This window comes from Pan paniscus, chromosome 18, assembly GCF_029289425.2.
Source record: "Pan paniscus chromosome 18, NHGRI_mPanPan1-v2.0_pri, whole genome shotgun sequence".
Classification (NCBI taxonomy): domain Eukaryota; kingdom Metazoa; phylum Chordata; class Mammalia; order Primates; family Hominidae; genus Pan; species Pan paniscus.
In genome coordinates, this window is record NC_073267.2 from 24,575,489 (window position 1) to 24,598,495 (window position 23,007).

At 44.3% G+C, this 23,007-nt stretch overlaps 1 protein-coding gene across 3 annotated transcripts in view; it reads left to right on the forward strand.

Annotated features, from left to right (window-relative positions):
- Positions 1-12,158: 12,158 nt before the first annotated feature.
- The window catches only part of SCNN1G (sodium channel epithelial 1 subunit gamma), a 40,611-nt gene continuing 29,762 nt past the window's right edge, over positions 12,159-23,007 (forward strand). For 2 of the 3 annotated variants that reach the window (XM_003813715.6, XM_034939862.3), the window contains exons 1-2: positions 18,562-18,702; positions 22,116-22,462. In XM_003813715.6, coding sequence (XP_003813763.1) covers positions 22,146-22,462 — 317 coding nt within the window. In that variant the 5' untranslated portion in view covers positions 18,562-18,702; positions 22,116-22,145. Of the gene's footprint in view, positions 18,337-18,561; positions 18,703-22,115; positions 22,463-23,007 lie in introns of those variants that run through there. The other variant, XM_034939861.3, reaches the window with a different exon arrangement.

The window sequence follows — 23,007 nt, forward strand, 5'->3', positions numbered from 1 at the left end:
CAAACAAAAAGAAGAAGCCATAATTCCAAGGAAAATACAGAAGTTGACCAAAAGAGGAAATGTAATCATAGTACTTGACACAGATCAGTAGGGAATAATATTTGCATAGTCATAATAACATAGGACATTAAATAAAAACTGTGCCTTAACCTTATTGAGAGAATGGTAGGAGTACATGGTGCCATGAGACTGCTAAATCCTTTTCCATGTTGTGGCTGACATTGCTGGTTTCCCACCTAATATCTATTCCCCTCTTACGATTTACCAATAGAATGCTGATTTTGTTTGGAGCAGCAATGTACCTAATTTTAAAATCCCATTTTCATCCAGGCACAGTGGCTCACACCTGTAATTCCAGTGCTCTGGGAACCCAAGGCGGGAAGATGGCTGGAGGCCAGGAATTCAGGACCAGCCTAGGCAACATAGTGAGACCCTGTCTCTATTAAAAAAAAAAAAAAAAAAAAAAAAAAAAAAGGCTGGGTGCGGTGGCAGATGCCTGTAGTCCCAGCTACTCAGGAGGCTGAGGCAAGAGGATCACTTGAACCCCAGAGTTTGAGGCTGCAGTGAGCCAGTCACTCAAACCCAGTGATTGCACCACTGCATTCCAGCCTGAATAACAGAGTGAGACCCTGTCTAAAAATTAAATTAAATTAAATTTAAAATTTAAAAATCCCAGTTTGCCTTCTAATGACTGAAATAGAACAGAAATCTGTAGTGACTTCTGAGAAAGTTTTTCTTTCTTGATCTCAGTGCTCTCCTTTCCACCTTGTCGCTTGCTGCTTCTTCCTTTTGGGAAATGGTGTTCCAGGCATGGGGATGCAGTAGCCATTTTGTGACCTTGACAATGAAAACCACATGCTAAGGATGGAGAAGCCACAGAAAACAAGAGGCTGATTCTTGACGACATCCTTGAACAGCTGCACTAACTCCAATGTATTAGTAACACACAAGTAGAAAATCAAATTAAAGACCGGGTGTGATAACTCACACCTGAAATTCCAATAATTTGGGAGTCCAGAGAGGGAGGATTGCTTGAGGCCAGGAGTTCGAGACCAGCCTGGGCAACATAGCAAGACTCCTATCTTAACAAAATAAAAAATTAAAAATTAGTGAGGTGTGGTGGCTGGTGCCTTTAATCCCACCTACTTGAGAGGCTGAGATGGGAGGATCACCTGAGCCAAGGAATTCAATCATGCAATGAGCCATGATTGTTACACCACACTCCAGCATGGATGACAGGGCAAGATCCCATCTCTAAAAAAAGAAAATGAAATGGAAAACACAATCATTTGTAACAATAGAAAAACTCATCAAATACCTAGAAATAAATCTGACAAGAAACATGTAAGACCCCTGCACTGAAAACTACAAAACATTGCTGATAGAAATTAAGAAGCACTAAATAAATGGCAAGATATACCATGTTCATGGTTAGATGACTCAATATTGTAAAAATGTCAGTTCTCACAAAATTGATCTGTAGATTCAGCACATTCTCTATCAAAATAGCAGCAAGCTCATTTTTTATGTGTGGAATTTGACAAGCTAATTCTAAACTTTATGAAGACATGCAAGGTACCTAGAATAGCCAAAATAATCTTGAAGAATGAGAACTTACACTACCAGAGATCAAAACTTTATATTAAAAAACTTATCTTCATTACTTTGTTGATCCCTACTCTTTATTATTTTCTTCATTCCAACTTATTTGGGCTTAATTTACTGTTCTTGTTCTAGCTTGAGATGGAAGCTTAGATCATTGGTTTTCAATTTTTTTAAATTTAACTTTTTATTTTGAAATAATTATAAGAAGTTATAAAATTAGTACATAGAGTTTCTTTTCTTGGTGTGTTTTTGTTTTGTTTTGTTTGTTTGTTTGTTTGAGAAAGGGTCTCACCCTGTCACCCAGGCTGGAGTGCAGTGGCCCAATCTTGGCTCACTGCAGCCTCAACCTCTCTAGCTCAAGCAATCCTCTTGCCTCAGACAACTGAGTTGATGGAACTACAGGTGCACACCACCATGCCTGGCTAGCTTTTGTATTGTTTTGTAGCGATGCATCTCCCTATGTTGCCCAGGCTGGTCTCGAACTCCTAGGCTCAAACAATTCACCCACTTTGGCCTCCCAAAGTGCTGAGATTACAGGTATGAGCTACTGTGCCTGGCCCTCGTAGAGCTTCTTGAGCCCTTCACTCAGCTTCTACTTATGGTGACATCTTACATAACTAAAGCAAAATGTCAAAACTAGGAAATTGACATTAGTACACAATTGTTGACTAGACTACAGATTTTATTTCACCAGTTTTAACATGCATTCATTTATGTGTGGGGTGGGGAGGGGTGTCTGTGCAATCCAAACTCATGTATAGATTCATGTAACCATACTGCAATCAAGATACATAACTGGTCTATCATCACAAAGGAACTCCCTTCTGCTGCCCCTCTATATTTCCATCCATATGCTTTTACCCCAGTCCCTGTCCCTTAGCAACCACCAATCTGTTCTCCATCTCTATAGTTTTGTCAGTTTGAGAATGTTATGCAAAGGGAGACATGTGGTACACAACCTCTTAACATTGACATTTTTTCACTAATCACAATGCCCTTGAGGTTCATCCAAGCTGTTGCATGTGTCAATATTTCATTCTTTTTTATTGCTGAGTAGTATTCCGTTGTATGATTGCACAAGAGTTGTTTAATCATTCACCCACTGAAGGACATTTCTTTTATTCCCAATTTGTGTCTATTAAAATAAAGCTGTTATGAATATTGATGTACAGGTATTTAACATACGCTGATTTATGTATGTGTTAAATAGACAGGTATTTGTCTTAACATAAGTTTCTATTCTTCTGGGGAAAATGCCTGAGAATGCAATTGCTAGGTTTTTTGGTAAGTGTATGTTCAGTTTTACAAGAAGCTCCCAAACTATTTTCCAGAGTGGCTGTGCCATATGATGTTCCCACCAATCTCTCAATATATGAGAGATGTAGTTTCCCTGCATCCTTGCCAGGAAATATTCTTTTAAAATATATCCATTAAGGCCGATTGCGATGGCTCACACTTGTAATCCCCCCACTTTGGGAGGCCAAGGCGGGAGGATAACCTGAGGTCAGGAGTTCAAGACCAGCCTGGCCAACATGGTGAAACCCCATCTCTACTAAAAATACAAAATTAGCCGGGCACAGTGGCTCATGCCTGTAATCCCAGCACTTTGGGAGGCTGAGGCAGGCAGATCATGATCACGAGATCAGGAGTTCGAGACCAGCCTGACGAACATGGTGAAACCCTGTCTCTACTAAAAATAGAAAAATTAGCCGGGCGTGGTGGCACATGCCTATAATCCCAGCTCCTCAGGAGACCGAGGCAGGAGAATCACTTGAACCCAGGAGGTGGAGGTTGCAGTGAGCAGAGATCACACCACTGCACTCCAGCCTGGGCAACAAAAGTGAAACTCCATCTAAAAAATAAATAAATAAATAAACAAATAAACAAAAAAAATATGCATTAGAGTTATAAATTTCCGCCTGAGCCGACTTAGTTGTTTAAGTCACGATTAATCTGGGCTCCTAATACTCAGAGCTGACTGTAATCTTAATTGATTGCACCCTGTCCAACCCCAGAGGGTCACCAATAACATCATGATCTAGTGTTTTAGAAAATAAAATTTGAAGGCTTCTATGAAATATCTTGAATTAAGTTGAGGGGGGAAACCTGATTAGCACGGTCTGGAGAAAACCTGGAATCTCTTCAAAGATTCTCTTTTCACTTTAAACTTTAAACTTTTTTTGCATAATTATATCATATTTTCATGAAAACTTGCCATCTAAATGGGATAAGGAAAAATATCTATAGACAAAGAAGTATTGGAAACACTGTGAGGCTGGTTAAAAAGAATAAGATACCTCTTTATGGATTTACAGGGAAAGATTACCGTAATTTATAGTTAAGTGAAAAAAAATTACAGAAAAATATAAGCCCACTTAGGTCATATATGTAGTTTTCTATATTTATATAATAATTTTTAAGCCTAAAAGAATACACAAAATTGTTAACAATGAGGTGAAATTTTTTTGTCTGGGGTTAGTGATTATTGAGCAAAATTTTAATATTTAAATATTGCTTAACATATTATTAAACAAAATTTAAGCACATTTCAAAGTATTTAAAAACAGACAGTCCTTAAAGCATTAATACCTGTTCAAATAGCAAAATTCCCTCCTGCTAATTTAAATTGACTATTTACCAAAAGATGCTTAAAAACATTGTAAAAGATCAATCAATCATCGGGTTAGCTATTGATTGGACCATGGAGCAACAGATTATCTTCATCTGTAAATGAATAAAAAACCTAGAAATGTACATATTATGTCATTGATACTACCACAAAGTATATTTTATACATTATACATATTTATATTACATGTATTACCACATATGTTATTCTACTTCTTACTTTCTAAACTTTTTATTGTGAAGTTTTTTAAGCATATGAAAAAGCTGGCTGGGTGTGCTGGCTCATGTCTGTAATCCCAGCACTTTGGGAGGCCAAGGCAGGCAACTGCTTGATCCCAGGAGTTCCAGAGCAGCCTGGGCAACATGGAGAAAACCTCCCTCTACAAAACATATAAAAATTAACTGGGCATGATGGCATGCACCTGTAGTCCCAGCTACTCAGGAGGCTGAGGCAGGAGGATCACTTGAGACTAGGAGGCAGAGAGGTTGTAGTGAGTTGTGATCATGCCACTGTACTCCAGACTGGGCAACAGAGCGGGACTTTGTCTCCATAAAAAAAAAAAAAAAAAGGAAAGAAGGGAGGGAGGGAGGGAGAGAGGGAGAGAGAGAGAAAGAGAGAGAGAGAGAAAGAAAGAAAGAAAGAAAGAAGGAAGGAAGAAAGAAAGAAAGAAAGAAGGAAAGAAGGAAGGAAGGAAAGGAAAGAAAGAAAGAAAGAAAGAGAAAGAAAGAAAGGAAGGAAGGAAGAAAGAAAGAAAGGAAGAAGGGAGGGAGGGAGGGAGAGAGGGAGAGAGAGAGAAAGAAAGAAAGAAAGAAAGAAGGAAGAAAGAAAGAAGAAAGAAAGAAAGAAAGGAGGGAGGGGGAGGGAGGGGGAGGGAGAGAGGGAAGGAGGGAAGGAAGGAAGGACGGAAGGAAGGAAGGCAGGCAGGCAGGCTGAAATAATCATATGTTGAACATCCATTCTTCTTTTTTTACCCAATACAAACAGACAAAATCTCTGCTCTCACAGAACTTAAATTTAGAGAATGTTAGCTTACAGTTTACTTGTTTTTCCTCCAGAGCCTAAACTGTCTAGCCCATGTTTTCAACCTGAGTACTGGCTCTCTTCCTGCTAGAAAAGCTCCAAGTTCAACTGGATTCTATTAAGGTTTGGTCTAGCAATTATCCACCTTTATCAATATTTTTCAGTTTTTCTGTTTTTGTTTTTGTTTTTGTTTTGTTTTGTTTGTTTTTTTGTTTTTGAGATAGGGTCGCACTCTGTTGCCCAGGCTGGAGTGCAGTGGTGCAATCACGGCTCATTGCAATCTTCATCTCTCAGCCTCCCAAAGTGCTAGGACAACAGTGCCCAGCCTATCAGTGTTCTTAAATGCAAGAAATCTGCATATCCAGGACCCAGTAAAAATGAAATAAAATGAAGGAGCAGAGTCCCTTGTTCAAAAATTTCTAAAAATTTCAAGACAGTAAAGCATCAAACCAAGCACAAGGTCCTTCTAAGCATGGGGCCTTGGACAACCACACAAGTCACATACCCATGAAGGTGGTCCTGTGCCTATCATTCATAACCAAGTTCTAGCCCACATAGAATATACAAATTGTAATATAACTGTCTCTGACTGGCCCATTCAACCCTCCAGCCTGCATTTCCATTGTCTGAGACAACCTCTTTCTCAAGCATAGTCTTCTGGAGACAGAGGAGATGACCATAACCCAAATCAGAACTGGTTCTATTATTTTACTCACTTGTTCACTCACAAAATATGTGTTGAGCTCCCATTGTGTGCCAGGCACTGTTCTTCAGATTGAGGATAGAGCAGTGAACAAAAGGCAGAAATGCCTGCTCTAGAGGAGCCTGCATTCTAATGTAGAAAGACAGACAACAAACAAGTAATAGATACAGTGTGTCAGACGGAAATTGATGCTATGCAGAAAGACAAACATCACATGTTCTCCCTTATTTGTGGAATCTAAAAATTAGAACAATTGAACTCATGGACATAGAGAGTAGAAGGATGGTTACCAGAGACTGGGAAGGGTGGTGGGGTGGGATGGTTAATGGGTACAAAAAAATAGAAAGAATGAATAAGACCTATTATTTGATTGCACAACAGGGTGGCTAAAGTCAAGAATAACTTTTTTTTGGGACAGGGTCTCACTCTTGCCCAGGCTGGAGTGCAATGGCACAATCTCGGTTCACTGCAACTTCTGTCTCTCAGGCTCAAGTGATCCTCCTGCCTCAGCCTCCTAAGTAGGTGGGATGACAGGTGTGTGTCACCACACCTGGCTAATTTTTGTATTTTTAGTAGAGATGGGGTTTCGCCGTGTTGCCCAGGCTGGTCTTGTACTCCTGAGCTCAAGCAATCCACCCACCTCAGCCTCCCAAAGTGCTAGGATTACAGGCATGAGCCACTGCACCCGGCCTAAAGTCAATAATAATTTAACTGTACATTTTAAAATAAAGAGTGTCATTGGATTGTTTGTAACTCAAATGATAAATGCTTGAAGGGATGGATATTCCATTATCCATGATGTGCTTATCTCACATTTCATGCCTGTATCAAAACATCTCATGTACCCCATAAATATATGCACATACTATGTACCAACAAAAATTAAAAATTACATAAAAATAAAGAAACCTATATCATAGATGTAAATTATTAGAAATATATATATATACTTAAAAGCAAAAAAAAATTAAACAGAAAATTGGCACTATGGAGAAAATAAAGCTGGAGAGGGAAACAAAAGAAAATGTACATGGGGTTGAAATTTTAAATAGCGTGGTTATGAATAAATAGCAATGGTCCCTTGCTGGGAGAGTGACTCTTGAGCAAAGATCTGAGGGAGGTGAAATAGGGAGCCAGGCAAAAATCAGGAGGGAGAGCATTCCAGTCAGAGCAGAGCCAACTCCAAAGGCTTTCAGAAAGGAACGTGCCTGGATGAGTTTGCAAAACAGCAAGGAGGCCAGAGTGGCTAGAGAGAAATAAACACAGGGTGAATAGTAGGATTTGAGGTTTGAGTGGTACCGAGATAGGAACAGCACTGGGTGATCACAGGAGGATGGAAAAGCCCAAACAACAGCTCAAACAAGAACTAGGCAAAGAAACCACAGGATAACCGAAAACACAAAAGAAGGGAGAGAAAATGGCCAAAACCCTGGTCAGGATGACGTGTCCATGACTCTTCCAGGCAAACACGTAGGCAGTAATTGGGGTCCCTGAAATTTCCTCCTTTTGCAGAATACCTACTGATTATTCCAACCCCTAATTGAAGAGACACCCATAGAATTAGAAACCCAAACTCCATCGTGTGAGATTCGTTCTCCCAAGCATGCCCGCCCTTCTCTCTTAAGTGTGTATTCCCACTTTGCAATAAAAGCTTCTTGCTTCATTCTGACTCATCCCTGAATTTTTTCTCCTGACAGTGTAAAGAATCTGGCCAGTGGCTAGGACTGAGGCCTCAGTGGCATCGGGAGACCTTCCTGAGCCTTCTGGCAACATTACTAAATCATGTAAGGCTCCAGGATAGACCATATGACAGGCCACAAAACAAGCCCAACCAAGTACATTTAAAAGATTGAAATCATGCAGTGCCAGAGGTCTCTAATGGGATGCCCATCTCCCATGAAATGACATTCACAATGTTGAAATGAATACAGTAAGGAGGATGAAGGAGTGAAAGGGAAATTGTCCAGCCAGCCTATTCAGTCTGTATAGATGAATGATATCATGGTCAGATTACCTTTAGAACCGGACATGCATAATTTTTTTCTTTTTTTTTTTTTTTGAGATAGAGTCTAGCTCTGTCACCCAGGCTGGAGTGCAGTGACACCATCTCGGCTCACAGCAACCTCTGCCTCCTGGGTTCAAGCGATTCTCCTGCCTCAGGCTCCCAAGTAGCTGGGACTACAGGCACTCACCACCATGCCAGGTTAATTTTTGTAGTTTTAGTAGAGGTAGGGTTTCACCATATTGGTCAAGCTGGTCTCGCACTCCTGACCTCAGGTGATCTGCCTGTCTCAGCCTCCCAAAGTTCTGGGATTACTGGCATGAGCCACCACGCCTGGCCCATTCTTGCTGTTGTGGATAGCTATGTTCTATAAAGTTGCCACAAACACTGACTTAGTGAATACTGAACCATTCTTTCTTCTTCTTTTTTTTTTTTTTTTTTTTGGCAGGTTTCAAAAACTCGCTTTATTCCAATGTAAAATGTAGACATGATGGTTTAAAAACAAGAAAAGTTATTGATCAACTGTGAGGATGCTTTTGCTCACGTCCACCGCCTTTGAAACAACATGCCTGGACAGACCACACCCATAAGCAGCTCTCCGCAAAGACCCAGGCAGATGGCCCAGCCCCCTCCAGCTCACAAGGCAGCCAGCTACTCCTTCATCAGAGCTCCAACAGCAGGCACAGAGAAGCAGCACGGGCAGCGGGGAGGGGAAGCAGTGGGGCCTGTGGGGGCCCCCGCCACCCACAGAGCTAGTCTCTGTAGAAGGTGCTGTGTGGCAAGGACCAGGAAGGGAACTGCGCTACAGAGAGCTGACATCACTTCTGCATCTTTAGCTTTCCCCAGGATCCAAGATTCAGCCCTGCTTCCCCCAGCCCCTCCCCAGCCCCACTGTGCATTAGGCAGCTCAGGTTAAAATGGGGAGAAGGTCAACCATTGCTTCTAGACAAAATACAGAGTTAGGTTTCCGAGAGCCTCTGGTCACAACATTTTCATCAACTGATCAATATGTAACTTTGCTTTATGTGTGTTTCTGTTTAAAGTCACCTTATTTAATATGTAGTTGATGCAATAACGTTGACATCATGGCCAACATTACTATAATTCATGCCTTAATAAAGCCTGTCTAACATATGCCTTTCTCAGTAAGGCACATACAGTCTTGCTGTGCTTAGGAATACTAGATAGCACTTCGCACTACACTTGGGGGCCGTTGTACTCTAAGCACAATTTAGTGGAATTGTAAATCAGTGACAGAAAGAAATTTGGGAAATTCACAAATATGTGACAATTAAGACACTCCCAAATAAATATTGGATCAAAAAAGAAACCACCGGCTGGGCATGGTGGCTCATGCCTGTAATCCCAGCACTTTGGGAGGCTGAGGAGGGCAGATCATGAGGTCAGGAGTTCAAGACCAGCCTGGCCAACATAGTGAAATCCCATCTCTACTAAAAATACAAAAAATCAGTAGAGCGTGTTGGCGGAAGCCTGTAATCCCAGCTACTTGGGAGGCTGAGGTAGAATTGCTTGAACCTGGGAGGTGGAAGTTGCAGTGAACAGAGATTGCATCATTGCACTCCAGCCTGGGTGACAGTGCAAGACTCTGTCTCAAAAAAAAAAAAAAAATTTAAAAATTAAAAAATAAACAAACAGAGAAATTAGAAAATATTTTGAGGTGAGTAAAAATGACACAACATATAAAAATTAGAGGATGTAGCTTAAGCAGTTATTAGGGAGAAATTTACAGCTGTGAACACCTACATTAAAAAAGAAGAAAGATCTCAAATCAATAACCTAACTCTACACTCTCAGACTCAAGAAAAGGGAGAATGAATGAAATCATGTAGGGCCTTATGGGCCATTGTAAGGACATCATCTTCCATAACCTCTGAGTATCTTTTGTATTCTGAGACTTGGAGAAAAATCCAAAAGATGAAGAACCAACCCATGGGCTTAAAGAAAACTAAAAAAAAAAAAACCCAGTCAATTCTCATTATTCATGGATTTCATATTTCACTAGAATTTATTTGTAACCCTAAAATCAATACTTGCAATGCCTTTAGGGACATGTGCCAAGCAGCAGAAAATTTTAGTCACCCACTGTGCTTGTTCCCAGCTGAGGTCAAATAAGGCAACACTCTACCCTCTTGTTTTAGCTCTTATACTGTAAACACATGTCCTTTTTTGCAGCCTATATAGGCTGCCACAATTTTCACATTTTTGTTTTGTTGGTGAGTTTACTCCCTAGCGCTGAAGTGCTATCTAATATTCCTAAGCACAGGAAGGCTGTATGTGCCTTACTGAAAAAACGTATGTGTTAGGTAAGCTTTATTCAGGCATGAGTTATATAGTGCTGTTGGCCATTATTTCAATGTTATTGAATCAACTGTATATTAAATAAGGTGACTTTAAACAAGAACACACATAAAACAAAGTTACGTATCGATCAGTTAATGAAAACGTTGTGACCAGAGGCTCTCGGGAACCGAACTCTATATTTCTTCTAGAAGCGATGGTTCAGTATTCACTAATTCAGTGTTTGTGGCAGCTTTATAGAACATAGCTACCCCAAATAGCAAGAATTGATTGTACATGTCCAGTTCTAAAGGTAATCTGACCATGATATCTCTCATCCACACAGACTGAATAGACTGGCTGGAGAATGTTCCTTTCACTCCTTCATCTATTCATTCCAAAATTGTGAATTTCATGTCATGGGAGATGAGGCTTCCACTGGAGACCTCCTGCATAAAAGGAGAAACTATGGCTGCTGTCCACAGTGCTGATATCTAAAGCCAGCTTCTCTCAAGAGAAGCAGCATCAAAAAAATTGAAATCCACACAACTGAATCTGAGGACCCTGGTTCCTACTCCCCAAAGGTCAAAGACAGTAGGTTGCCCCAAAAGACTAAGTCAGTAAGAATGCATGAAGAGAGAGCATTGATCCATCTTGGTGGGGCAAGATAACATCCACAAGAACTGAGGGACATCATTCTAGATTTGTAGGAATCCTGGAAAGAGTCAAACTTGGGAGCAAGATTACTTATCTCCTCTGGATCCCACATTTAGCCAACCCTGTGCCACAGATGCCTAAGCCTTAGTAGCAGCTTAACCAAGTTTTCTAAGCCACTTTATATGTCTTTATATCTCCTCTGACTCTATGGAAGTTTTGAGATCTCCTGCTATCTCTTGTGACTAGCCTCCTGAGACCCTGAACCCCAGCGGTGATCCTCTAAGGACCAGAAACTCTACAGAGGTATTGCAAAAACGTTCCAAGGCTGGGCACGGTGGCTCACGCAGCCCTTTGGGAGCCCCACTTTGGGAAGCCGAGGTGGGCAGATCACGAGGTCAGGAGTTCAAGACCAGCCCGACAAACATAGTGAAACCCCGTCTCTACTAAAATATATACAAAAAAATTAGCCGGGCGTGGTGGCACATGACTGTAATCCCACCTACTCAGGAGGTTGAGGCAGGAGAATCACTTGAACCTGGGAGGTGAGCTGAGATCGCACCACTGCACTCCACCCTGGGTGACAGAGTGAGATTCTGTCTCAAAACAAAAACAAAAACAAAAACAAATGTTCCAAAGGAGTATAAATAGAATTTCAGGGAAAGCAATGCATTGGAGAAGCCAAGAGAAGAGAGTGTTTCACTGAGACAATTATCAGTTGCAAGTGCCAAAGAAGGCAACAGTAGAGAAATTATGCAATATGAGATGTTTTTGCAACCCAGAATTTATTCTGATTTTGCTTGGAAAGAACAACTTCTTCCCCATTCTCAGCCCTTGTGTTTTGAGTGAAGCTGAATCTACCCAGAGATAGAGCATATAATCCAAGCCTAAGCCAATCAATGCATCCCATTCTTCTCATCATGGTGTTCAACTAGAAGTTGAAACAGCCAGGCATGGTGACTCGCACCTTTAATCCCAGCTACTCAGAAGGCTTAAGCCCAGAAATTCAAGGCTGCAGTGAACTATGATTACACCACTGCCCTCCAGCCTGGGCAACAGAATAAGACCTCATCTCTAATAAGTAAAAAAAGAAGTTGAAACATGCCTCAAACAAGGCAATAAAGCTCAATCAAGATTGTCCTACAATATGTGCTTAAGCTATCAGTCCTTCTGGACTCAGCATTATGTATATGTAGAGGCTAGAGCTAGTGCAGCCATCTTGCAACAACACTGGACAGAGAATGGTGTGAACACTGATGAATTAGAACCAAGACTCAAAGGCAGAAAAACCAGGACCTGTTGACATCTTTTGAATTCAAGTGTAAGCTGAGCCTGAAGCCAGACTCCCTTATACATGAGCCAATTTGTTTCATTCTTTAGCCTAAGCTAGTTCACGGTTGTTTGATTCTGATATCTGCAATATATAGAGTTTTACCTGAATTAGAAATAAGTGCTGGATGCAGAATGTTTTGAGTGATGCATGATAAAATGTGGAATTTACAAGGGCCAAATAGATGGGGTATAGGGCAATAAAAACCCCTCTGACACAGCTGGGAAGTTGTGCTTTCAATAAGCCCCCATCACCATGGGTAATCTGTGCATTCTCTTGACCCATAAAAAAGTCTAATTAGTAAAAGAATGTTTCTTCACTCTGAAAGGCCAAGGCAGGCGGATCACTTGAGCTCAGGAGTTCGAGACCAGTCTGGGCAACATGGCAAAATCCCATCTCTACAAAAAATACAAAAGTTAGCCAGGCACAGTGGCATGTGCCTGTAGTCCCAGCTACTTGGGAGGCTGAGGCAGGAGAATAGCTTGAGCCCAGTGGGTGGAGGCTGCAGTGAGTCGACACTGTGCCACTGCGCTCCAGCCTGGGTGGCAGCAGTGAAACCCTGTCTCAAAAAAAAAAAAAAAAGTCTCTTACACTAGAAAAATGGTACTAACTTTTGCCAGAAACATATGTGTACCCTTTGGGGAAAAAGGGTCCTAGAAAATTAATGTAACCAAGCTTATATTTCTCTGTTTCAACAACTGATGCTATTGGCTTAAGCTAAGACTATACACAGAAATAGTATCCAGGTCATTGAATTAGAGTCCAATTAATAAATAAGAATGGTCTTCTACCATGCCACCACCCTCATCAGCCCAGCAAGAAAGACTTTCCTTGTCTTCAACAAGGAAGACCTTGTTGATTGCTTCTTAGAACCCTCCCATCTGACTACATAATATAAATGTGATCCTGGAAATGTGAGTCCCTTTGACCCCACACCTGACTCATATTAGCCTTAGGTCCTATGAAGATAATTTGGTAAACTTTGGGTCTTATTGAGATAGCTGGTCGGGCGCGGTGACTCACACCTGTAGTCCCAGCACTTTGGGAGGCTGAAGTAGGTGGATCACTTGAAGTCAGGAGTTCGAGACCAGCCTAGCCAACACAATGAAACCCCATCTCTAGTAAAAATACAAAAGAAATAGCCTGACGTGTTGGAGCATGCCTATAATCCCAGCTACTCAGGAGGCTGAAGCACGATAATTACTTGAACCCAAGAGGCAGAGATTGCAATGAACTGAGATCACGCCACTGCACTCCAGCCTGGGTGACAGAGACAACATATAAAAAAAAAAAAGAGAGAGAGAGAGCTAGGATCAAGGAGAGTCTATTTCCCTGTCAGAGTTCTAATTACCTGTTATCCTTTTAAATAGCTCAGGGCCCTCCCTGTTGTCATTTGGCATATAAAAATGTTGCCCAGATTTGTAGATATTCATCTGGGACTAGATATGAAATACACTCACTTTAAGAAACAGAAGAAGGCATCATCACATCCAAGTGGGAAGACAGGATTTTTATTCTCTATATTAGTTGGGACTTTTTTGGTTTTGAGTGAGATAAACAACTCAAAATGTCCTAAACACAATAGCAAGTTTATTGGCTCATATGACTAAGAATTCCAGAAGGTAGACCCAGCTGTAGGCAGTGCTGGGTCCAGAGACTTGCTGGAACCCTCTCCATCACTGGGCTCTGCTTTTATTTGTGTTGGTTTCACTCTAAGGCCCTATGTGATACTTTCCACAGCCCTTGGATCACACAGTCCTTTCTGCTAGAAGTCCCAATAAAAAGAGACATCCTCCTTTGCAATATTCTAGACAAATTCTTGGGTGGGTGTGACTCTCAGACTCTCACTGGATTGAATTTCTGTCTGTACCCACTCCTGAGCAAAAGACTGTAACCTAAAGGCCAGGCACGGTGGCTCATGCCTGTAATTCCAGCAATTTAGGAGGCCAAAGTGGGTGGATCACCTGAAGTTAGGAGTTTGAGACCAGCCTGGCCAACATGGTGAAACCCTGTCTCTACTAAAAAAAAAAAAAAAAAAAAATTATCCGGGCGTGGTGGTGTGCACATGTAGTCCCAGCTACTTGGGAGGCTGAGGCAGGAGAATCACTTGAACCCAGGAGGCGGAGGTTGCAGTGAGCCGAGATAGCACCACTGCATTGCAGCCTGGATGACAAAGTGAGATTCCATCTCAAAAAAAAAAAAAAAAAGACTATAACCTGAGTGACAAGATAAGCTGATTTGCTAGAGCCAGAGATGGGGGTCAACCTAAGTTGAACCACATGAATGAGGATGGGGGGTGTGGATAGGATTGAATGGTTCTCCAAAGGAAATTCAGGGATGTCTCTAGAATAAAAAGAATGGATATTGGCAGAAAAACAAGCAAATGGCTTCTACACCATTGCTCTCGACAAGCAAGTCTAAAATCTTAGTATTTAGGGGGCAATGTAAGTCTCATCTATATTGCTTTTTCCTAAGTGGACCAGAAGTGTTTTTTTGAAAACAAAGGGAAATGTTGGTTCACTTGTTTTAAGGTTTCTTCCTCACTTACAGCCACATGATCTGAGAATTTCCCATTTACCAGTAGTGGTGAATCTCTTCAGTCATATTTGTTTTACCCATTCCTACCCTCACGGTGTTAGCTGATTGGACCAGGAATGAATACACCTGAGCCAAAGAAACTAGCTCATTGGCAGGCCAGTGGCCAATCAAATTTATCTTCAGGACTCATGAGACTAAGACAGGCTTTGAAAACTCAAGAAAGTCCACAAAATCCTCTGCCAGGCACACTGACTTACACCTGTAATCCCAGCACTTTGAGAGGCCAATGCGGGTGGACTGCTTGAGCCCAGGAGTTCGAAACCAGCCTGGGCAATATAGAAAGACCTCCATCTCTACAAAACCCACAAAATTTATCTGGGTGTGGCAGTGCATGCCTATGTTCCCAGCTACTCTGGAGGCTGAGGGGGAAGGATCACCTGGGCCCGGGAGGTGGAGGTTGCAGTGAGCCGAGATCGCACCACTGCACTCCAGCCTGGGTGACAAAGCCAGACCCTGTCTCAAGTAAAAATAAAAATAAAAAAAGACCACAAAATCCTCCTCCTGAGAGATCCAGACCTTTCCTGGTTCCCATTCTCCTGAGACCCTCTGTGTTTCTTTGGATTCTGTAAAGGAGCCCTGCCTGCATCCATTTAATAATTTATTGATTCTGCTTGAGCTAATTTGAGTCTGTTTCTGTTGCCTGAAATCAAATGACTTTGCTAAGGCTAGGTTCGGTCATAGTCATATGCAAGGATGGCACAGAGGCCAGCGAAGGTGAAGCAGAATATGCGAGTGTGAGTAGGAAGAGACGAGGGCAGAGGGACAACAGGGTCAGATGATGGAGGGCCTTGCAGATGACCATAAGGATTTTGGCTTTCATTATAAATGAAGCAAGAAGCCACTGAATGGGTTTAAATAGAGAAATGGCATGATCTAACCTTAATTCAATAAGAATCTCTTTGGCTGGCTTATTGACAAGAGGCTGTGGAGGGCAGAATTAGCAAGATTAGTGAGGAGCCTATGGCAATGATTCGGGTGAGAGACAATGATCAATTGGAGCATGGTGGTGGCCCCAGAGGTGGGGAGAAGTAGATTCTAGGTATATTTTATAAATCTGAACACTGATGCTTCAAGAAGGAGAGGACGTTGCCTATAGTCTTATGATGACAGGAGTGGTTTAGAGGCAATACCACTCTGTACTGAAGAATCAGATGGTGTTGGTCATAGGAGTGTACACATTTACCAAAACTCCTTGACTTGTACATTTTGGGCCAGGTGCGGTGGCTCATGCCTGCAATCATAACACTTTGAGAGGCCAAGGCAGGCAAATTTCTTGAGGCCAGGAGTTCAAGACCAGCCTGGGCAACATAGTGAAATTCCATCTCCACAAAAATAAAAAATTAGCCAGGCATGGTGGCACAAACCTCTAGTCCTAGCTACTATTTTGTAATCTGAGGCAGGAGGATTGCTTGAGCCCAGGAGTTGGAGGCTGCAGTGAGCTATGATCACACCACTGCATTCCACCCTGGGTGACAGAGCAAGACCTTGCCTCAAAAACAAACAAACAAAAAAATTGTGCGTTTCACTGTATATAAATTTTAACTTGATTTTTAAAAAAGTCAATCTAGCCTAATTCCATGCCTATAATGCCAGCACTTTGGGAGGCTGAGATGGGTAGATCCCTTGAACTCGGGAGTTCAAGACCAGCCTTGGAAACATGGTGAAACCCCTTCTCTACCAAAAAAAAAAAAAAAAAATTAGCTGGGTATCGGTGGCATGCACCTGTGGTCCCAGCTACTTGGGAGGCTGAGGTGGGAGGATCCTTGGAGCCACAGGAAGTTGAGACTGCAGTAAGCCATGATCATGCCACTACATTCCAGCCTGGGTGACAGAGCAAGACCCTGTCTCAAAATAAATAAATAAATAAATAATTTAAAAGACAAAAAGAAGAAAAAGCTGGCTTTATTTTGCAGTGAGAATATAACTGTGTATTGTCATTCAAAACAAACATAGAATTTGAACAGTGTGTGTTTCAAAATCCCATTATATATGTATGTGTACATATATAAAACTAATATGTGTGTGTGGACACACACACATACACACACACCAAATAATAACCAAACTGTTAGCCATGCTTATTTGGGGAGGGGTGGGGGCACAGTTTATTGTTTTAATTCTTTGCAATGAGCATATAGTGTTAGAAGAAGCAGCTGAGATTTTTTAGAGGATTTTCTTTAAATTTCTCTCCAATAATGCTGGACCTGTTTCCATCCACCTGGGCAAACAGCCCTTGGACCAGCAACCATGGCATCTCCTAGGAATTTGGAAATTCGGACTCTTAAGACCCACTCCACCCCTATCGAGTCAGAATCTGCATTTTAACAACATCCATAGGTGATTGTAACCACATTCAAATCTGAGAAGCTCTAGGTAAGAACAGATCCTTTCCTCTCTCTGGGCTTCAGTTTCTCCCCGGCACAAAGGGGCTGTGTCTCTATGGTCCCTCCCAATTGCAGTTTTCTAATCTCGTTTCTTGTAGTTATCTGAGTCCCTATAAAAAGGCAGCTGAAGCCAGGAAAGGTGGCTTACCTCTGTAATTCCAGCTATTTGAGACGCTGAAGCGGGAGGCTCGCTTGAGCCCAGTAGTTGGCAGCTACAGTGAGCTATGATTGCAGCACTGCACTCCAGCCAAGGTGACAGAGGGAGACCCTGTTAAAAAAAGACAGAGAGAAACAGAGGAAAGAAAGAAAGAAAGAAAGAGAGGAGGGAGGGAGGAAGGAAGGAAGGGAGAGAGAGAAAGAAGAAAGAAAGAGGGAGGGAGGAAGGAAGGAAGGCAAGCAAGCAAGAAAGAGAAAGGAAGGAAGGAAGGAAGGAAGGATGGAAGGTGGGCGGGCGGGAAGGCAGGCAGGCAGGCAAGGAAGGAAGGACGAAAGAAAGGAAAGAAAGAAAGAGAAAGAAGGACAGGCCAGGCGCGGTGGCTCACACCTGTAATCCCAGCACTTTGGGAGGCCAAGACGCGTGGATCACCTGAGGTCAGTAGTTTGAGACCAGCCTGGCCAACATGGTGAAACCGCGTCTCTACTAAAAACACAAAAATTAATCCGGGCATGGTGGCGCGCGCCTGTAACCCCAGCTACTTGGGAGGCTGAGGCAGGAGAATTGCTTGAACCCGGGAGGCGGAGGTTGTAGTGAGCTGAGATAGCGTCATTGCACTCCAGACTGGGCGACAGAGCGAGACTCCGTCAAAAAAAAAAAAAAAAAAAAAAAAAGAAGGAAAGAGGAAAAGAAAGAAAAAGGAAGGAAGGAGGAAAGAACGAAAGAAAGAGAAAGAAGCAGCTGAAAAGGTCAAAGGATGAGTGGCCTTGCTGAACAGCCCCTGCTGCCTACAGCCGGACGCTGGTGGGCACTGAAGCTGCAGGTCTGGAGGGAGTCCGAGGAGCGAGGCTGCGTGGGATTCCTGCTGGTGCCAGGGCAGGCGCCTGCCATCTGGACGAGAGTGGAAGGAAGTCGCGGGGCAGTAATAGGGGGCGGCAGGCGCTTTGAGGCGCCTTGGGGTAAGTGCCGCAGAGACCCAGCGGGAATGCAGGATGGCAGGGCGGCCTCGGGGCGGCAGCAGGCACTGCGCGGTGGCCCAGGAAGGCGCAGCGCAGCCGGGCTGGGGCGCAGGGCGGCCTCGGGGCGCCAGGGGGCGTTGTGAAGTCGTGGCCCGCTCCGGGCGGTCTCAGGTGCCTGGCGGCCTGGGGAAAGCACCTGGGCAGGTGGGGGCGGGGCCTGGGGAGGCGGGGCCCTAGGGGGCGGGGCCAGGCCGGCCCACAAGAGCCCGCGTTGGCGCTGCCAGGGGATGCTAGCCCGAGAGCGAGCAGAGGAGCAGCGCACCCGGATCGCGCATTCACGAGCCTTGGACCCTTTGGAACCGAAAGGTGAGTTCAGCCGGGTTGGGTCGGACCAGCTCGGGGGTTCTGGGCACTGGAGCGGCTGCCAGGCGCCAGGGCGTCGGACGCCGTCAGCGCGGTGGGTGGCCGAGCCAGCATCAGCCGGTGGCGGCTTCCCGGTGCCCGGGATGCTGGGACATCTTGCCCGGGCGGTAGCCGCCAGCTCTCCGGGGTCTACCCACGCCGTGGCCCGGAGCACAAAGCCAGTCGAGAGCCACTCCGAGTCCGGGGGTCTGGGGGTCCCAGGCCACACCTGGCCTCTTTTCTCCGCCCAGCGCCTGTTCAGCCCCCTTCCCTGCCGGGTTGAGTCGCGTGGACCTGTCCGCTACTGTTCCTTCTACCCTCTGGAATGCTTTCTCCGGGGTGACTTGGTGCAGAAAGAAGCAAACACTTGAAGTGGGCTGGTTGGATTCGCTCCAGCGCCTTCAGCCGGCGCTCCCCCGGGGCAGACGTGGCTTCCGCCACAGGACAGCGCCCGCTCGCTCCGCGCAGGGAGGGCAGGGCTGCGGGGTCGCTCGGCAGGAGCTCGGGTCAGGGCCCTGAGGTTGAGTTCAAGTGATTTCTGCACAGGACTCGCCCTTCGGGACGGGCACTGATCGGGAACTCTCCGGTCCAGCGAACCCAACGCTAGACTTGGGGCAAATCTCTCATCCCTCTCCAAGCTTTGGGGTCCTGCACTGTGGGATGGGGGACAGGCAAAGTCGGTGGTAGGTGAGGAGGGGGTGCACGGAGCCGCTGCGATGAGCCAGGGCCCTGGAATTCTAAAGAATCCTTCAAATCCTTTCTACCTGTGTGGTCTTGGGCAAATTACCTAACCTCTGTGCCTCAGTTTCCTTCTCTGTGAAATGGGCCAAGTAATAGCACCTCGTATAACTGTAGTGAGGATTAAATCAGGTAGTGTGTGAAAAGGACTGAGTGGGATGCCTGGGAGTACAGAAAGGGATCAATAAGTGATAGCTGCCATTATTGCTGCTTTCCCTGCTGCTGTTATTATTATTAATGATTGAGGAGCAGCCTAGTTAGTCGTTAAAGGGACTCCTAGGTGCAAATCCCAGCTCAGCCACTTTCTAGTGTGACCTCAGGCAAGCTACTTAACCTGTCAGCGTCTGTTTCATTTGTACAATGGAGGTGGTTGTGATACCTACCTCAGACGATTATCGTGAAAATTAAATGAGGTGACAGCTGCAAAGTACTTAGAAGAGTAAGTGCTGGGTATCAGCTAGTAATTCTTCCACCAAGGGTATCACATTGGCTCAGGCTGCATAATCTAATGGTAGCTACAGTCTTGTTTTGCTTTGAAGTTGAAATATTATTTATATGAATATTTTATCTGTTTTGCAAAGAGCAAGATCGGTTCCCTTCCTTCACTTGAGGCTCCTCTGACATTGTCGACTGATCCATTGGGGTCAAGGTCGGTTCTGGGGAAGGGGCTGATGGGGCAGAGGTACCCCTGAGAGCTGGGGATAGGAGCTTCCAGAATCACAGCTTCTGTTGAGCATTCACAGAAGAGGGCTGCAGTTTTATTTGACAAGCAATTGAACCTGGACCTAGATTTTAAAAACAAACTCTTGCTAATTTTTTTCTTTCTTTCCTTCTTCTTTATTTCATTTTTTATTTTTTTGGATTGTAGTGAGGGAGGAGGTAAGGATAGGCAATATTTTAAGTGATAAAAAAATAAATTATATTCCTCTTGCCCAGAGGCTACTAGCATCATTTTGATGGTGTTCTTCATCCCAGCAAAATCGTATCAATCTATGGAGGGTTTAGAGCAGTTTGGCTGCTCTGGACATCTCACCTCCATGCCCAGCACTCCATTTCCTTTCCATCTGAGGCCTTAAACCCACTAGCATCATAAGCTTGGAAGCCTCCTAGCTTTGCCCCAGCTTCCAATTTTAGCCCATATTTCATGGGTTCAGGGTGGGAAAAAAAGACATAACTCTGCAGGTTCCGAATACTGCCTAAAAATCTTGATGGGGCACATCGAAGTCACAGACACAGGTCCTCTCTGGTCCTGGGGACCACCCTGTATACCCTAGGATATGTCCTAATTTGCCTTTGTCACTGTAGAGGGCATAGGATGACACAGTTTTCATATATCCCCCACCCCCAATACTAGTGCTCACAAGTCTTGGGAAGTGGTCATGTGCACTGTTCAGAGTTTGGAAATTAAATAGCTGTGTTCCCTCTCTTTCCTCCTACCTTTAGTTCTTGGTATTGTTAATTAACTCCCTGCACCCAGCGTACTACCAGGCCCCTCAAAGGCGTATGCCATAGCGGTGAAGGCTGCAGGGTTCCATCCAGCTCCTCCACTAACCAGCTGCATCATCTTACACAAGATATTCAACCTCTCTGAGCCCATTTTTCTCCTCTGTAACATGGATATAATAATAGCATGCCTACTTCATGGAATTATTGAAACACAAAATGAAATATATGTAGGCTATGTGTATATTTATAGAGAGAGACAAATTTACTTATGAGACTAATGAGACTATATATTATAAACATGAAATGAGTTTTTATGTAGTATATTAGTTCATTTCTAAAATTATTTCTCATTGTAAAGTTTGTATAGTTGAGATGCATCGTGTACATTGATGAATGTGATAATTTGCCTTCCAATACTGGTACTCTCCCCCAAAGCTGTTATTAAATCAAGGGCATTCTCTAAATTAATGGTATCTTAGAATCAAGGAAATATGGCACAATGCCTGGCAAACACTAAGTGGCCAATAGTTGTAGGTTATTGTTACATCAGGTGATCTAGAAACATTAAGAGCTTGACTGTAAAGAGAAGAAACAAAAGAGAAATCGTTTCACTTATAATAAAGCCTCAGAGAAAAGGCTGGGGAAAATGCAGCCAGGAACATGATCTAAGGTGGCTGCCGGGAAATTTTCTTGGCAGATTTCATCTGTCAGTTACAATCTGCCGAGCACTGCTCTGTGCCAGACACTGTGCTAGGAACCAGGGGGCATAATGAGATAGGAATGCTGCCCTTGAGGAAGGCGGGCTACTGGAGGTGATAAGGCACGGGTACCCCTGCCTGATAAGAAGGCTGATGGGGCTGCTTCCAGAGTTCCTGCCCAGGAACCTGGGGAAAGGTCCTGCAGCCTGTCCAGCCAGCGCTTCGCAGGTTGCACCTCACCCAGCCCCCGCACGGCTAGGCCTGGGGGCCGTAAGAGAAGTAGGCAGCTTCTCTGGCAGCTGTGGTGGCCAAAAACAAACGTCCCTTGGAAAAGGGGCCAAGGATTCAGAATGCAAAGTGCCTAAGCCACAGAGGAACAGAGGAAGGAGGTCTCTAAGGGCGCGTGGACTGGTGTTTCCCAGACTGTGGTCTCCAGGGACACACTAGACGGCTAGTGCCTGCCAGCTCACCTGCTTCTCTTCTTTGCCCCTCCAGCACGCCCGTCCTCAAAGTCCCATCCTCGCCATGGCTCCCGGAGAGAAGATCAAAGCCAAAATCAAGAAGAATCTGCCCGTGACGGGCCCTCAGGCGCCGACCATTAAAGAGCTGATGCGGTGGTACTGCCTCAACACCAACACCCATGGCTGTCGCCGCATCGTGGTGTCCCGCGGCCGTCTGCGCCGCCTCCTCTGGATCGGGTTCACACTGACTGCCGTCGCCCTCATCCTCTGGCAGTGCGCCCTCCTCGTCTTCTCCTTCTATACTGTCTCAGTTTCCATCAAAGTCCACTTCCGGAAGCTGGATTTTCCTGCAGTCACCATCTGCAACATCAACCCCTACAAGTAAGAGGCACGAGCAGGGAAACGCGAGTAGGGAGCCAGGCCCCCCACAGAGGCCAAAGCCCCTCCCGAAAGTGACACACTGGCAGCCTGGAGGTCGATTCCAGCCTACAAATGTGCTTTCTAGAAATTTGAATTTGTTGCTAACGCTGGCAAACAGCCCCCTCCCCAGTTCTAAATCTGTATGTACCAAGTTTTCAGACCATCAGTGACTTGTTTTTTTTCTTTTCTTTTTCCTTTTTTGAGATGGAGTTTCGCTCTTGTTGCCCAGGCTGGGATGCAATGGCGCGATCTCGGCTCACTGCAACCTTCACCTCCCAGGTTCTAACAATCCTCCCGAGTAGCTGGGACTACAGGGGTGTACCACAGCGCCAGGCTAATTTTTTTGTGTTTTTAGTAGAGACGGGATTTCACCATGTTGGGCCAGGCTGGTCTTGAACTCCTGACCTCAGGTGATCCACCCGCCTTGGCCTCCCAAAGTGCTTGGATTACAGGTGTGAGCCACAGTACCTGGCCTTTTTTTTTTTTTTTTTTTTTTGGAGGCAGGG